Source organism: Pseudonaja textilis, chromosome 1 (genome assembly GCF_049901715.1).
Source record: "Pseudonaja textilis isolate UNSWEBS1 chromosome 1, rPseTex1.2, whole genome shotgun sequence".
NCBI lineage: Eukaryota > Metazoa > Chordata > Lepidosauria > Squamata > Elapidae > Pseudonaja > Pseudonaja textilis.
The window spans coordinates 318,677,985-318,693,086 of record NC_141990.1 but is presented as its reverse complement, the minus strand read 5'-3'; the positions used below and the strand labels follow the sequence as shown (position 1 = coordinate 318,693,086).

The window sequence follows — 15,102 nt, the reverse complement described above, 5'->3', positions numbered from 1 at the left end:
TGCTTTTCAGAGTCAGCCTCTTGCCCCCAACGATCTGGGTCCTCATTTTACCTTGGAAGGACGGAAGCCTGAGTCAACCTTGAGCCTGGTGAGATTTGAACTGCTGGCAGTCGGCTGTCAGCAGAAGTAGCCCCGCAGTACTTCATTCTAACCAATGTGCCAACGCGGCTAAGCAAACGCTGCAGTTGTACGTGTGAACCAACTTCCCAACGGCCAATTTTGGTGAGACTTTGCAAAAAATGCTGGAAACCGACCAACCCCCCACCATTCTAAATTGTGGTCGTGTGACCACAGGATGCTACAACTGGTTGTAAACACAAGCCGATTGCCAAGCACCCAAAATCTAGTCACAGGACTACAGGAGTTGAAGTGGGTGGCACATTTTTACTACAACCAGAAGTGGTTTAAGAGGGTTTAAAGCACCCGTTCTGGGCAAAAATTGTAATTTTGAATCATCGTTAAGTAACCAGTCATAAGCTGAGGACTATTCAAAGAGGTAAGCAGGACAGCTTCGACATCATAGGGACCAAGTCTCCAAAACACCCGAAGGCAGATCATCGAAATAATGGGTAGAAACTAATCAAGGAGAGAAGCAACGTAGAACTAAGAAATTTCCCAACAGGGAGAACAATTAACTGGTGGGAAAACTTGCCTCCAGAAGTTCTCTATACTTCATCTCTGGAGGTTTTCAAGAAGAGATTGGACCACCGTTTGTCGGGAATGGGATAGGCCATAAGACTTTGGGAGACGGATGAAAAGAGGCTGCCTGTACAATAAGAGAACACTGAGCCCACAGCTGTATAACAGGTGGAGAAAGAGGCTTAGAAGAGACTCCCTGTCCCTAGTTTCTTGGGGTGTAAAGATGGGGGAGGAAGAAATACAGCTTAGAGAATGGTCAGATAAGAGGTAGCCCAGCCTGCAGCTGCACAATGGCTAGAGGAAGAAGATGAGAAGGGACTCTTCCTTTGCAAAGTCCCGCAAAGACCGGTTTTATTGTAAAACTACATTAACAAAATCTTGCAGGTTTGAAAGTATCGGTCACCCTCCCTCTCTTTAACATTTCTGAGAGACTAGAGGAGGGTTCAGCAACCTGCAGCTCTGGAGCCGCATGTGGCTCTTTCATGTCTCTTCTGTGGCTCCCTGTCGCTAGTTGGCTCTACAATTGATAGGGCGTTTGGTTAGGACAGGTAGAGGAAGAAGGATGCCACCCTAGGAGGAGACTCTATGATAGGGGAACTGGACTTCTGGCCAGCTCCAGAATTGAATGGGGGGGTCTTCTGGTTAGGACCTTTGTGGCTCTTTGAGTGCTTTGGTTGCCGACCCCTGGACTAGAGAGAGTCCCTTCTGATCGTCTTCCTCTAGCCCAGAGGTCTCATTCTCGCAGCCCGCGGGCCAATTGCGGCCCTCAGGACAATATTCTGTGGCCCCCACCGTGATATGAAAGTATAATATTAGTGCGGCCCGCAGGGGGAATGGACCTCTGAAGGAAGTCCCGCCCGCCGTTCCTCGTCGTGGCTGACATTCAGTGCTAGGCTAAGCTACACCGACTTCATGCACACTACGCTTGTAACAACAGTGTGGCGGATGACGAACAGTCCGGTAGCAGTCGCCTTTTTTTGCGGTCGCCATTCTGGTACTTTCTACCATCAACAAATGCCACGATCAAACGCAGAGAAAGGCGACTGCTACTGGGCTGTTCGTCATCCGCCGCGCTGTTGTGACAAGTAGAAGCGGAAATGACGTCACGCGTCGAGACGTTGTCCATGCGTCGCTAGCTGGAATCCCTTATGCGGCCCAGCCTCACCCAGACTCTGCCTCCAGCGGCCCGCAGGTAAATTGAGTTTGAGACCCCTGCTCTAGCCGTTATGCAGCTGCAGGCTAGGCAATCTCTTATCTGCCCTGTAAAATATCCTGCCAAGAAAACAGGGGCGGGGAGAGACAATGCGTAACGTTTCATCTGTTCGTTCTCTTTTTCTAGGTGGATCTCTGGTAGAAGGGGCAGTCTGTCGGGCTCTGTTAGTACTGATAGATAAACTGAGCCCCATCAGTACATTTGCAAGAGCTGCTGAAGCCTGACGCTATATACTTCCGGGACTGTTTAGCTGCGGCAGATGCATCGTCAGCAGAGCGGGATGGTCGACAGTGATAAAGAGGGGGAATCCGGGAAACCACCTGTCCTTTTGCGGCTTTTGGAATCGACTGTAGTGCTGCAACAAATGATGGGGGGGGGGGAATCTGGGTATATAGTTTACTCATGAGTACGTAGGGTTCATAGGCAAAAGATAGATTGCAGAGATAGGAAACAATGGACATATTAGGTATAACTGGGTGGTGACCTAGAAGGTAATTAAGGGGCTAATTAGGGGCAGGTACAGGAGATAGAAGCATTTAGGTGGGTGTGTTAATACCTTTAAATAGCATTGGAAGGCAGAAGCTTCCAGTGCTAACCTAGACCGGATTGTATGCCGCTCTTGCCAGATGAGAAGTTTGTTGTTTGACATTAAACACCTTGAAACCTGCTTTCTGCTGTTGTATGTGTGGTTTGTGTGCAAATCTGCGAGCTTTCAGAAGACCGGCTGAGATGACCATTCTCTAAGCCATATTTCTTTCCCCCCATCTACTTTACACCCCAAGAAACTTCTAAGCCTCTTTCTTAGAATAAGCTTAGAATAAGTCGAATAAGCTCATCTGATTACTTAGGTAGTCAGTGGTGGGATTCAAATAATTTAACAACTGGTTCCCTGCGCTAATGATTTCTTCCAACGACCAATTCACCAAAACTGCTGAGAAAGTTAACCGGTTCTCGGGAACCAGTGCAAACCGGCCGAATCTGTAGGTAGTCTGTCTGGCAAGACTGACATGAGTCTTGCAAGTCTGAATATACAATTCTCTCGCTATCTCCTTTACAGCCTAAGAAACTAGGGACACTCCTTCCAAGTTTTTCGTTCCAGCTATTATTGCAGCTGAGGGCTGAGCTGTCTCCAATGCGACCATTGTCTAGGTAGCATCTCTTCATCCATCTCACAAGGTCTTTCCCGCATACCATGACAGAACTAGCTAACATGTTCCCCTGAAAATAAGACCCAGACTTATTTTTTTACTCCAAAAGAGGCATTAGGTCTTATTTTTGAGGGGGAGGGATGTCTTTTCCATTGTCTCATCTTGCAGCAGCGGCACCGATAGCCACACCCAGCAGGAGCCCATGTGGCTGTTGCCAGTCCACTTCTGTGGCTGCTCTTCTCCGCTTGTGAGCAGCACCCCCCGCCCCCCAGGCTTCATTGCGCTGTCAGAGGCCTTCGGAAAGACCTCTGATGACAAAATGGAGCCCGCACGTCAATCTGGACCTCATTTCCAAAGGCCTCTGATGGTGAATTGGAGGCCAGGGGCGATACGTGCAATCGGAAGAAGCGGACTGGCAAGGCGAACCATGTTTCAGGGAGTGTGAGGCCTAGATGCAACTGTCCTAAGATAAGCGGGTGTGGGGCACCTGGGACAGTTCTACCCCCATCCCTGTCATAGCTTGATTTTTACCTTTGCACCTCACCTCACCTTGTGCAACCAGATGCAACAGAGCGGGCGGGATCTTAACTAGGGCTTATTTTGGAGGTTAGGGCTTATATTGGCCACACGTGTAAAAATCAATCTAGGGCTTATTTTCAGGATAGGTCTTATTTTCAGGGAAACACGGTACTAAAGATGAGGGCCTCTAGTGGGGAAGAAGTCCAAGGAATGATGCTTGATGACCTTGGATGGTCCAAGGCGAAGCTGTGATTTGTGGACAGGAACTGCCCCAGCCACTGAACTTCTTTTCGGCTTGGGCTTTCTCTCCACTTCCACCCACGAGGAAGGGGTGAAGCCAAGAGACCGAAGAGGGCAATGGAAAAAGAGGCCGGTGACATTCAGGCAAGTTGAGATGCGCAGAGCTGGAGAACGAAGAGCAGGAAAGACACCAGTGGCCCAGAAGGTTGCAAGCAAGTCCATGCCTGTAGGGATGGTGGGAACTCAAATTCATTGCCATCCTGGGAAAAACAAGCAAGAAAACACAGTTGTTTCAATCTACAAGAGTTCAAAAATCAGATGCATTTTCAGGTTCACAAAGGTCATGACTGCTTAACCGTAAGCCTTTTACTAAAACTGTGTCAGGGTTCCGATGGATGCCCTAATTAAACCATGAGCCTCGAGCCAAGCTTCAAAAGAAATCCAGTTATTTATGAGGAGCAACATGTTGGCATGTACCCAAATGAAGTTAGCTCTGACTCATGTAATTTACGGCCCACCTATGACCCTGTTTCCCCCCTCCCCCCCAGGGTGTGTCATAAATCACATTCTCCAATGGAGCACTTTCCCGGGCTGTAGAGATCACGCCTCTCAGGCTGGTCCCGGTGTTCTGACCCACGGCCTTTTCCGACAAATCAAACACAATCCAAAAGAAACAAAAACCTTGTAATGCTTTTACAAAATGATTAGCTGTGATAACCACAAGCCTTGCCAAACTGTGCGAGGCTTGCCAAAAAGATAACAGACAAGAAATAATTTGCAATACAAGAATCTTCAAATACAAACTCAGGATACTGGAATGTCCACGAGGCTGGAGTTTCAAAACGTCTTTGCCTTCTGCAAAGTACGTTCGCTTCACAGCTGGCTTTTATCTTCTTGAAGGAGGGGCCATTGCCTTGCAGCCTTACTCCTGAGTTGCCTGTGCTGCTGCAGCTGCTCTTTCCTGCGAGGAGCCCTGCACGCACGCGCACTTGGCACAGGCTCCTCGGGAACCTCCTCCTCATTGCTGTCATCCCCCACAATCTCTGAAGGCAGCAGTCTACTCCCTAGTGGTCCTGGCCCCTCATCTGTGTCCCCAGTCTCCTAAGCTGTCTACACCTGCTGCCAGCTAACCACAACACCTGGCAGCCTGGGATATAGCCTTGAAGAAGTTATGTGTAGAATGTGCTTCTGGTTGTAGCTGCCACGCTGCTCCATCAGTTTCCTTCCTTCCTTCCTTCCTTCCTTCCTTCCTTCCTTCCTTCCTTCCTTCCTTCCTTCCTTCCTTCCTTCCTTCCTTCTTCCTTCCTTATGTTCACCTTCCTTACGTCAGGTGTGAAAGATCAGGTCCGCCCATGCAAACCCCATGAAGCTGATTTATTGCTAAAAACATATGCATACAAAGAATCTTCTCAACTCACAGTTAGTACCTGCTAAGATTTAGATAAGGGTTAGCAGAATTCAGTTGGACTTAGTTTGCTTGTGATCATGTAGGGATTCTTGGCTGATCCCTCTTTTGACTCCTCCCACAGCTTCTGCTACTCCTTTTCTAACACATCTCCTCAATCTCATTTTTTATCTCTTTTCCTTCCTTCCTTCCTTCCTTCCTTCCTTCCTTCCTTCCTTCCTTCCTTCCTTCCTTCCTTCCCTCCCTCCCTCCCTCCCTCCCTCCTTCCTTCCTTCCTTCCTTCCTTCCTTCTTTCCTTCCTCTCACATTCCCATCTCCTTCCTGTCATTCTCATCCTTTCAGACATGAAAGACCAAGTCCATGTTCCATTTTCGCTAGCAGAGTCACCGTGGGCCGATCCTTTGTTGTTTCCAGCCCAGCCCTGCAGGCCGGATCTAAACCCCCGGTGGGCCTTGAGTTTGACACCCCCACTCTACATCATTTTGGCTGTCCACTGTCTTCTTAAAAACTTCCAGTGGTGGAGCACCTGCAACTTCTGAAGAAAGTAATTCCACGGGTTAATTGTTCTTGCTGTCAGAAAATTACTCCTTAGTTCTACGTTGGTTCTCTCCTTGCTTAGTTTCCGTTCCTTGTCTGGCCTTCAGGTGCTTTGGAAAATAGCTTGACCCACTCCTCCTCTTTGTGGCAGTCCCTCAAATACTGGAAGACTGCTCTCCTGTCTCCCCTGGTTCTTCTCTTCCCTAGACTAGCCAGGCCCAGTTCCAGCAACCGTTCTTTGTATGTTTTAGCTTCTGGTCCCCTAATTGTGTTGATTGCTCTTCTCTGCACTCTTTCTAGAGTCTCAATCTCTTTTTTAACATCGTGGCAACCAGAACCAGATGCAATATTCCAAATGTGGCCTCACCAAGGCCTTATAAAGTGTGATCTTAATTCTATCCCTCTGTTAATGTAGCCTGGGATTGCTCTTTTTGGTGCCTGCAGCACACTGCTGGTTCAGGGGTGGGATTCAAATGTCCCCAACAACCGGTTCTATGTCTGGGTGGGGATGGCCATGGTGGGCGTGGCCTACTGGAACTTTCAGGAGAGCCATTTTTTACCTTCCCCAGAGTCTGGAGGCTTCCCTCAGGCCTCTGGGAGGGCAAAAATGGCCTCCCCCGGGCTCCAGAGGTTCTCCGAAAGCCAGAAACAGGCCCGTTTCTGGACTTCCAAAACTTCTGGTTTGGCCCGGTTTTCCCCCTCCCAGAGCCTCCGTGCAGACCCTGCACTTACCTGCATCCAAAACGGGCTGCGTGGCGACTCCTGAGAGGCTTCTGGTGGGATGGGGTGGGCGGGGCCAGACAGTCAGTTCAACTACCGGTTCGGCGAGCCAGGTGTAAATTTAGCATCCGGTTTGCTCAAACCAGCCCAAAGTAGCTGAATCCCACCCTTCCGCTGGCTCATCGTTAAGTGAATGTGGGGAGACATGCTCAAATTATGGGGAGAATTTGGACAATAAGCGGAGAGACAAGATTTGAGGGTCATCAGTCTGTATTCCAGACTTTGTATAAAGACACAAGACCTTAAACTCCATCAACCTTGAACCTTGATTTCCCTTCTCACTAGGTTTTCAGCTAAAGGAGATGCATGGGAGAGAAATATTTGCACGCACACAGTCCTCTCTAAACCTGCATGCAGCCTCTGGTACACACACGCACGCACACACACACACACACACTATAGCTTTAGGTCTTGTTGTTCTTTGACTGCACTGATGCAACATCTTGCAAACGTGTCAGAGCTTTGCCGTCCAACGATCAGAGAGGGATGCGGGAAATATTATTTCTAGGGGTGAGGAAGGATGCACGATGTAAACTTGTCACCTGTCATCGGTGGTGCCAACATCTGGAACCAACCTCTTTCGAGGGACGCTGGGAGCCACAGCTCAGCTGCATTATCCAGACCAGCAGTTGCCAACCGGTGGGCCATGGCCCCACTGGTGGGCCGTGAGAAAATTTTGGTGGGCCACAGAGAAATCTCACCCCCCAGAGCACCACCCCGCAAAGCAATTAATCCAGGCTGCACAGAAACACAAGGCTGCACCGCCCACATGATCCGCAGGAACCTTCCCCGCCTACATCACTCCTTACCCAGCAATCTTGCCTGCTAAAATTGCTATTTTTCCTTTTTCTGACCATCATCTGTTCTGCTGTGCCAGGAGATTTAGATTAGCTAAAAAGCAGGAAACGGTTGGATTTCTTGCTTTCTAGCTAGTCTTTAGATCTTCGGCTCTGCTTTTAAGCACAGCCGAACCTCCCTTAGGACTGAAGGTTCTACTATTCAGTGCAGACTCACGGCAAGCAAATTTGAGAGACTGAGCTAGCCGATGGCAGATAGACAGATCACGGAATGATTCTGGGAGCAACTCAATCTGCCTGCCTGCTTTGCCTGATTTGGGGTAAAAGCTATTTTTTTTATAAAAAAATCAATATTTATATAGATATTTATAATATTTACATACAAGCCACGCCCAGCCAATCACATGACCACCAAGCCACACCCACAAATTAGGTCACACAACTGGTTAGTGGTCCCTGGGGTTTAAAAATTATGAGTTTGGTGGTCCCTGAGGTCCAAAAGTTTGGCGATCCCTGATCCAGACAACAAGAGGTTGTCCATTCCTGGTCAAATGGGGAGGTCAAGGAAAGTCAAGATAGAGAGGTTGGCATTGAAGACCCTCCCTCTTTAATGCGGGTCACTACACACGAAAAGGGAGGGGGCTTCTTGACTTTTCTTGACCCTCCCCCCCAAGGAACTCTGTCTAGCATGTGCCACTGAAGGCATCTGTTGCTCTTCATCATAGACATCAAGCCACAATCATTGAATTTTTCATTGCATTTCCGTGTCAGGGATCCAGTAGTTACCCCCATTTCCATCATGAATCTCTAGTCGAATTTTCAAAACTTAAAGATTTATTAGGAGTAAATATGCCGGAGCTGCCTAGGTGTAGCTGACTCTGAGGCACATCCTTCATTGTCATCCTTGACCCTGGTTTTCCCCCCACCCCCTGGGTGTATCATAATTCATATTCTCCAATGGGACACATCCATAGCCCAGAGTCATCAATCGTGCTCTCCAGTTAAAATTTTGCATGGCAGAAACTTCAGTCACCTAGTTACTATCTTTGAAAACATTAATGGAATGCAAGTTGCTCACTGCTCCCCCCTCCCTTTCTGTTGGCAACTCTAAAAAGACCATAGAAATATTGTATGAGTTGACATCCTGTATGACTGGGTTGTTTGAACGAGCCACACAACTAACTGGCAGGATTCACAGATCGAGTGAAGTCAAAATGTAGAGTTCGCAAGCTACATATGATCTAGTCCTGCCCACATCCGGACTGGAAAAATCCAGGTGACCAGTATGGGGCGGCAGAGAACATGGTGTTCTAGAAGAGTAGAGCAGAAAGGGATCTTATGGACCATGTAGTCCAGGGTTGGTCAACCTTGGTGATTTTGAAGACCTGAGGACTTCAACTCCCAGAATTCCCCAACCAGCCGTGTCTCATAAACTTTCACAAAGTCAAACCAATCCAAAGGTTATCCCGGTTATTTGAAGGACCGTCTTTTCCCAGTTATGTCCACCCAGCCCACCAGAGAAGGGAGAAAGGGAATGTTACCAGCTCCCCCTCTTCTAAGGAGGTCCATCTAATGGGACCAAGAAGAAGGCCCTTCTTTATGGTGGCTCCTTCACGATGGAATATCATCCCTTTAAGTAGGAGGTGGGTTGCTACCGGTTCGCACCGGTTCAGGCAAACCGGCTGCTAATTTTACATCTGGTTGGGCCGAACCTGTAGTTCTGATGACTGGCTGGTCCCGCCCACCCCCTCCCCTCCCAGGAGTCCCCATGCAGTTCATTTTGGATCCCAGGTAAGTGCAGGGCCTATGTGGAGGCTTGAGGAGGGCGAAAAACAGGCTTCCTGAAGACTCCAGAAGGCCAGAAACGGGGCCGTTTCCAACCTTGAGAGAGTCCCCAGAGCCTGGGGAGGCCATATTTGCCCTCTCAAAGTCTCGAGGAAAGCTTCTGAAGCCCAGGTAGGGTGAAAAATGGGAAATTTCCGGCCTCCGGAGCCTGGGAAGGCCATTTTCGTCCTCATGGAGTGCAACGAAAGCCTCTGGAGCCCATGGAGGGTGAAAACGCCACCGTCATGGTGCAGGAGGCTGGCTAGGCCATGCCCACCCAGCAACCGGGCAGAAAACCAGTTGCTAAAATTTTTGAAGTTCCAAAAGGCTGAATTATGACTCGAGACTCATGAGGGCAACTGCCGGAATCCTGACAGCTCATTTGATTCTTGTTGTTAGAGAGGTTGGAGATAATTGCCTCTCTTTTTTATTGTTTTGTCTTGGCCTTTTACTCTTGTTCTCCTTTCCAGAGTCACAGAGAGTGAATTGGGTAGCCATAAAATTTCTGAAAATAAAATATAAAATAAAAATAAAATAATAAAAAGAATTAAATTAAATTTAAAAATAAAGCAAAATGAAGCAAAATTTTAAAAAGATAGCTTAAAAACAAAATTAAAAAATTAAAAATTAAAAAAAATAGCTTTAAAAGAAAAGAAAATAGCTTAAAAACAAAATTAAAAATTAAATAAAATAGCTTAAAAATAAAATAAAATACCTGCACATGATACTGAAAAGAGTCTTTATACTATATACCATGCAATTGATGAGACCACCGGGAACTATGGAGGGGGACGAGGGTCAAAAAAAGGATCTAAATTGGGTCTTGTATCCCAAGGCCCCACCCAGCCCACCATTTTGTTCGTTGTCCTTCTTCCCACAGGGCTTGCTTAGAAGGTACCTTCAGCCAACCTCCCTTCTCACCTCCGGATCCCTCGCCGAGCTGCCCGACGGTGGTAGACGCCCTTGGAGAAATCCTCCAGGTTGTCCGGGTGAATGGCCCAGAAATGTCCTTTCCCATTGTTGCTGTGACCTGCCTTGACGAAACACTCGTTCAGGGAGAGGTTGTGTCTCACGCTGTTGCGCCAACTTTTCTCCTGCGTGGAAACCAAACCACAACAGATGGTCAGGCGTGAAATAATAGAATGGAATAACAGAGGTGGGCCTTCGAGATCTTCTAGTCCAACCCTGTGATGACCCAGGGTGGGATACAAAACAAACACAGTCGCAGAAAACAGGTGAAGCCTCTTTTATTCCTTCACTTTGCTTCCAAGTTGTTCTTCTGCCCCACTGAACTCTGACTCCAAAGGCAGCTGTAACTGTCCGACGGCCCTGGCCCCATCTCTGCCTCTGATGCAGAGCCATCATCTGAGACTTCCCCAGACTCCAGGACTGGCCATGTTCCTCCCCAACCTCCTCACTGTCCGAGACCACAACACCACTTACCTCCCACAGAAGACCAGATGGCATGATTATTCCTTATCATTGTACAAAAGGACAGAAATGATATCTAGATACTTCTCCAACCCAGGGCAGAAACCAAACAAAGTCTTTGGCAGGTGCCCATCTTTGATCCTTCCAGAAAGCCATCAAGAGTCATCTTTCTCGTGAAAGCCCTCCATCCCTTCCAGGACTGGAGTCTGGGCAACTGAATGGAACCAGCAGAGTGTTTAACTGGCTGGATGCCCTTCCTATTGCCAATGCGGAGTTTTGTTCAGCAGATATATTCTCATCGTGTCCAGACAGAGAGAAATATCTATCTCTACCCAGGATCGAACACACAGCCTCCTGATTGTGGAGGCAAGAGCTCCCCCTCTAGGCCACTGCATCACTCCAAGATGGGAAACCTCATAAATCTTCGAAAATAACTAAAGAACTATTTGCTAAAGCGAGCTTGTGATAATAATTTAAAAAAAACAACAACAACTGGAGACATGTGAACAAGAGCTTTATTATGAAGTTTTTGCAAAAGGGAATTCTGCTCATGGGCAGAAGACATTTCCCCCAGGAGGGCTGGGGTTTATGTACAGGTTCAAATATACAGTCTCTGCCCCTTTCCTGAGTTCACAATCTATCCAAGCTACGTATCTTCCTATGCCACACCCATATTATTGTAGCGTAACACCTGTTTCCTCGTCCTTGGAAACTACCCTCTTTCTCATGGCTTCTTCTTCCTGTTATGGTCCTGTTATGACCATCTCTCATACAATATATCATTAACCAGTTCCTTTTGGATCGAGATAACCTAGTATCGCCTACACATACCCTTATGCCAAAAAGTACAGGCCCGTGCTCTACCCAAAAGCCTGACATTTACTTTAGAACATAACCAGTTTACAGAACACTACATGTTTATTATAACTGTCCAGTAATCATTGCCTAGTTCAAATATCGGATAAGTATGTCTTCCCTTCTGTTCTTCATTTCCACAGGTTAACTCATAATATGTAATGTCTACATACAACAGAGCTGATAGCTGAATTCAATTTCCAGCTTGGAATAAGAGATCCTCACCATGAGAAGAAGGTTGCAATAAAAGCAACCTGGTTCTAAATGCTAATAAAATAAAGGAGGTCATTGTAGATTTTAGAAAGAGCCGGCATGGTCGTACTCTCCTCAGTATCAAGGATGCAGCTGTAAAGATGGACAGCAGGGTTAAGTATCCGGGGGCGCAGATAACTAACGATCTGAATTAGTTTCTCCACACGTCATCCTTAGTGAAGCGTGCAAACCAGCGCCTGCATTTCCTGCATTTTGGATGAGGAAAGAAAATGTTTTTCCTTCTGTCCTGGCCACTTTCTACAGAGGCACAATGGGGAGCATTTCAACAAACTCTAGAGTTGAGACTCTATAAAAAAAGTGCAGAGAAGAGCCATCAAGATGATTAGGGGACTGGAAGCTGAAACATGTGATGAACAATTGCAGGAACTGGGCCTGGCTAGTCTTGTGAAGAGAAGGACATGACAGCAGTCTTCCAATATTTGAGGAGGGGCTGCCACAGAGAGGAGGAAGGGGTCCAGCTATTTTCCAAGGCACCCGAAGGCCAGACTAGGAATAATGGATGGAAACTGAACAAGGAGAGAGATTCAACCTGGAAATAAGGAGAAACTTTCTGACAGTGAGAACGATCAACCCATGGAACAGAAGTTGCCTTCGGAAGTTGTGGGAGCTTCACCACTGGAGGCTTTCAAGAAGAGACTGAACTGCCCTCTGTCAGAAATGGTGTAGGGTCTCCTACTTGGGCGGTGGGTTGGACTAGATGACCTACAAGGTCCCTTCGAACTCTGCTAATCTGTATTATAAAATGCATCTCTGTTTGGTGTGGTGGCAGCAGTGCCACCGATAGAAAGTCCCTACAGACGGTGGTGAGGACCGCGGAGAAGATTATAGGAAGCCCACTTCCCGTTATTCAGGATACTGCTTATAAGTGCTATTTCCTTAGAGTTCAAAGCTTGCACACCCACTTCATGGTCTGTTTCTCTTGCTCCCTTCTGGGAGGAGGTTTTGAAGTATTTCTAGCAGGACTACCAGATTCTGTAACCATTTTTTTTCCCTATGACATCCGTCTGGTAAACTTGCAAGATTGTTTTTCTCACCATGTCTATATCCAAACTCCACTGTGTTGTTTCTCTGTGTCACATAATCATATTAAGTGGGTCTATGCATAATTTATTTAGTTATACTTTTGTCATGTTTATATAGTGCATATTGGAGCTGGTGACCCTTTGTTTATTTAACAGCTAAGGCAAATAAAAGCCATCAAAATGTCCTGGAAATGTAAATGAAAGAGGGATAATTCACTGGTGGCAAATGTCCCTGTAGAATTAATGTATAAAGAGAATAAAATTTTAATTTATCTTATTAGCTTGAGTATCAAGTCAATCACTATGTAACGTATGAATTGATAAATATAATCTCTACAATATATGTAATTGGAAATTAACCTAAGGAAAATCTGCAAACTTTGTGCATCAAAGGACAATTGCCACATTTTTATTGTTTTATTCCACTGCTGCTTGAGAAATTTAGGGTAGCGTGGGGGAAAAAAATAAAGGGAGATGGAAAATCCTGGTGCTATCCACTTGGGACCGTTCAGAACAAAAGCTCACAAACTCCAAACACAGCTATATCCACATGCTGTGATGTCCATGGCAGCTGACTCATCAATTTCCACCAGCAACACTGACGTCGTTGTATGTCACCAAGTGGTAGTAGTTCAATCGCTAGGATGAGGCAGAGTATTGGCTTCTTGTGGCAGCAAATGGGAAATGAGGCTCCAGAATGGAACTTAATAGAACTGTAACACGAGCCAGCTGTGTGCAGCAGCAGCCAAAAAAGCTAATGCAATCCTAAGTTGCATTAACAGAGGGATACAATCGAGATCAACTGAGGTACTAATACCACGCTATAAATCCTTAGTAAGACCACACCTAGAGTCCCGCATCCAGTTTTGGTCACCACATTATAAAAAAGATGTTGAGACTCTAGAAAAAGTGCAGAGAAGAGCAACCAGGAGGATGAGGGGACTGGAGGCTGAAACATATGAAGAACTGTTACAGGAACTGGGCTTGGCTAGTCTAGTGAAGAGAAGGACCAGGGGAGACAGGATAGCGGTCTTCCAATATTTGAGGGGCTGCCACAAAGACAAGGGGGCCAAGCTGTTTTCTAAAGTGCCTGTAGGCCAGACAAGGAATAATGGATGGAAACTGAACAAGGAGAGATTCAACCTGGAAATAAGGAGAAACTTTCTGACAGTGAGAACAATCAACCCATGGAACAGCTTTGCCCTTGAAAGTTGAGGGAGCGCCATCACTTGAGACCTTCAAGAAGAGATTGGACTGCCATTTGTCAGAAATGGGGTAGGGTCTCCCGCTTAGGTGGGGAGGTTGGACTAGATGACCTACCAGGTCCCTTCCAACTCTTATTATCTGTATCTGTATCTATCTAACTGCAGGTTCATTCACGGAGAAAGTGATGAACGAATTTTGCAAAAAGAGGACACAGCCGATCTATGAAACCCTTATTAAAACTATCTTTTTGATTAACTTCAGCCTAAATGTCTTAGCAACGAAATTTTATTTTAATGCATGCCGATCGGCGTGCATTCTTTAGTTCTTCTAAGTCTAAGAAGCGCAGCATGGACCAAATATCTCAAATATGTCTTTGCGGGGCTCACCTTGTTTTTGAAGTAGGGGTAGTGGTCCATAATCCACTGGTAGATGTCAGAAAGCAGCAGCTTTTTTCTGGGTGAGGAGAGGATGGCGGTGGAAATGAGAGCGACGTAAGACTGGTTGGGTTTGTCCGAAAGATCCACGGAGCCTGGCGCTTCGGATGGTTCTGCGGTTGGGTTCTCAGTCTCCACTTCCGCTTCCTTCTGGCAATCCCTCAGCTCTGGATCTGGCTGCTTACCTTGACTGAAGAGAAGTTGGTCAATGGTGAAGGAGGCTCCGGGTTTCCACTGGCTTTCAGCCTTAACGCCTTCCATGGTGCCTGCAGTTGGGAGTCTCTGGATCTTAGCTCATCTTGGGTGGTGAAAATCCAGACCAATTAAGGCGCCTTCTGGAAACCAGCTTGCAACACCCAAGATTGGCTGATCCTGAATGGCGTTTTCTCACACATGGGCTGCTTTGCAAAGCCGCCCACTTATCCCGGCACGTCTTGGGGGTTTAAGCAGGATTTGGCACTTAAGCCACATCTATATTAATGAATCCCCTTGGGGGTGGGGGCCTCAGAGGGGACTGACTGAGCCTCCAGGTCGGTGGCAGCTGGCGAGGGTTAGTTGGGGTGTGTGTGTGTGTGGAAAGCAAGGAGTTTGGTGAGGACGTAAAAAGTGAGGATTGTGAAAAAAAAGGACCAGGGGAGACAGGATAGCAGCGTTCCAATATTTGAGGAGCTGCTACAAAGAGATAACGGATAATCAGAGTTGGAAGCAGAGGTGATATTCCGCAGGTTCTGACAGGTCTGGAGAACCGGTAGCGGAAATGTTGAGTAGTTCTGGAGAAC

The 15,102-nt window shown here is 47.0% G+C and overlaps 1 protein-coding gene across 1 annotated transcript; it reads right to left on the bottom strand.

Annotated features, from left to right (window-relative positions):
- Nucleotides 1-3,379: 3,379 nt before the first annotated feature.
- On the bottom strand, nt 3,380-14,670 carry LOC148128370 (uncharacterized). The gene is made up of 3 exons (XM_087923224.1): nt 14,276-14,670; nt 10,024-10,196; nt 3,380-4,019 (listed from the first exon to the last, which is right to left on the bottom strand). Exons 1-3 carry the CDS (start codon nt 14,582-14,584, stop codon nt 3,707-3,709), a joined length of 795 nt encoding a protein of 264 aa, XP_087779350.1. The 5' UTR covers nt 14,585-14,670; the 3' UTR covers nt 3,380-3,706.
- Between the last annotated feature and the right edge of the window lie 432 nt (nt 14,671-15,102).

Coding starts and splice junctions, on each gene's coding strand:
- LOC148128370 (XM_087923224.1), bottom strand. CDS start 14,584: ATGGAAGGCGTTAAGGCTGAAAGCCAGTGGAAACCCGGAGCCTCCTTC. Junction 10,197..14,275: donor ACCCCTACTTCAAAAACAAG/GTGAGCCCCGCA, acceptor GTTTCCACGCAG/GAGAAAAGTTGGCGCAACAG. Junction 4,020..10,023: donor GCTCGGCGAGGGATCCGGAG/GTGAGAAGGGAG, acceptor TGTTTTTCCCAG/GATGGCAATGAATTTGAGTT.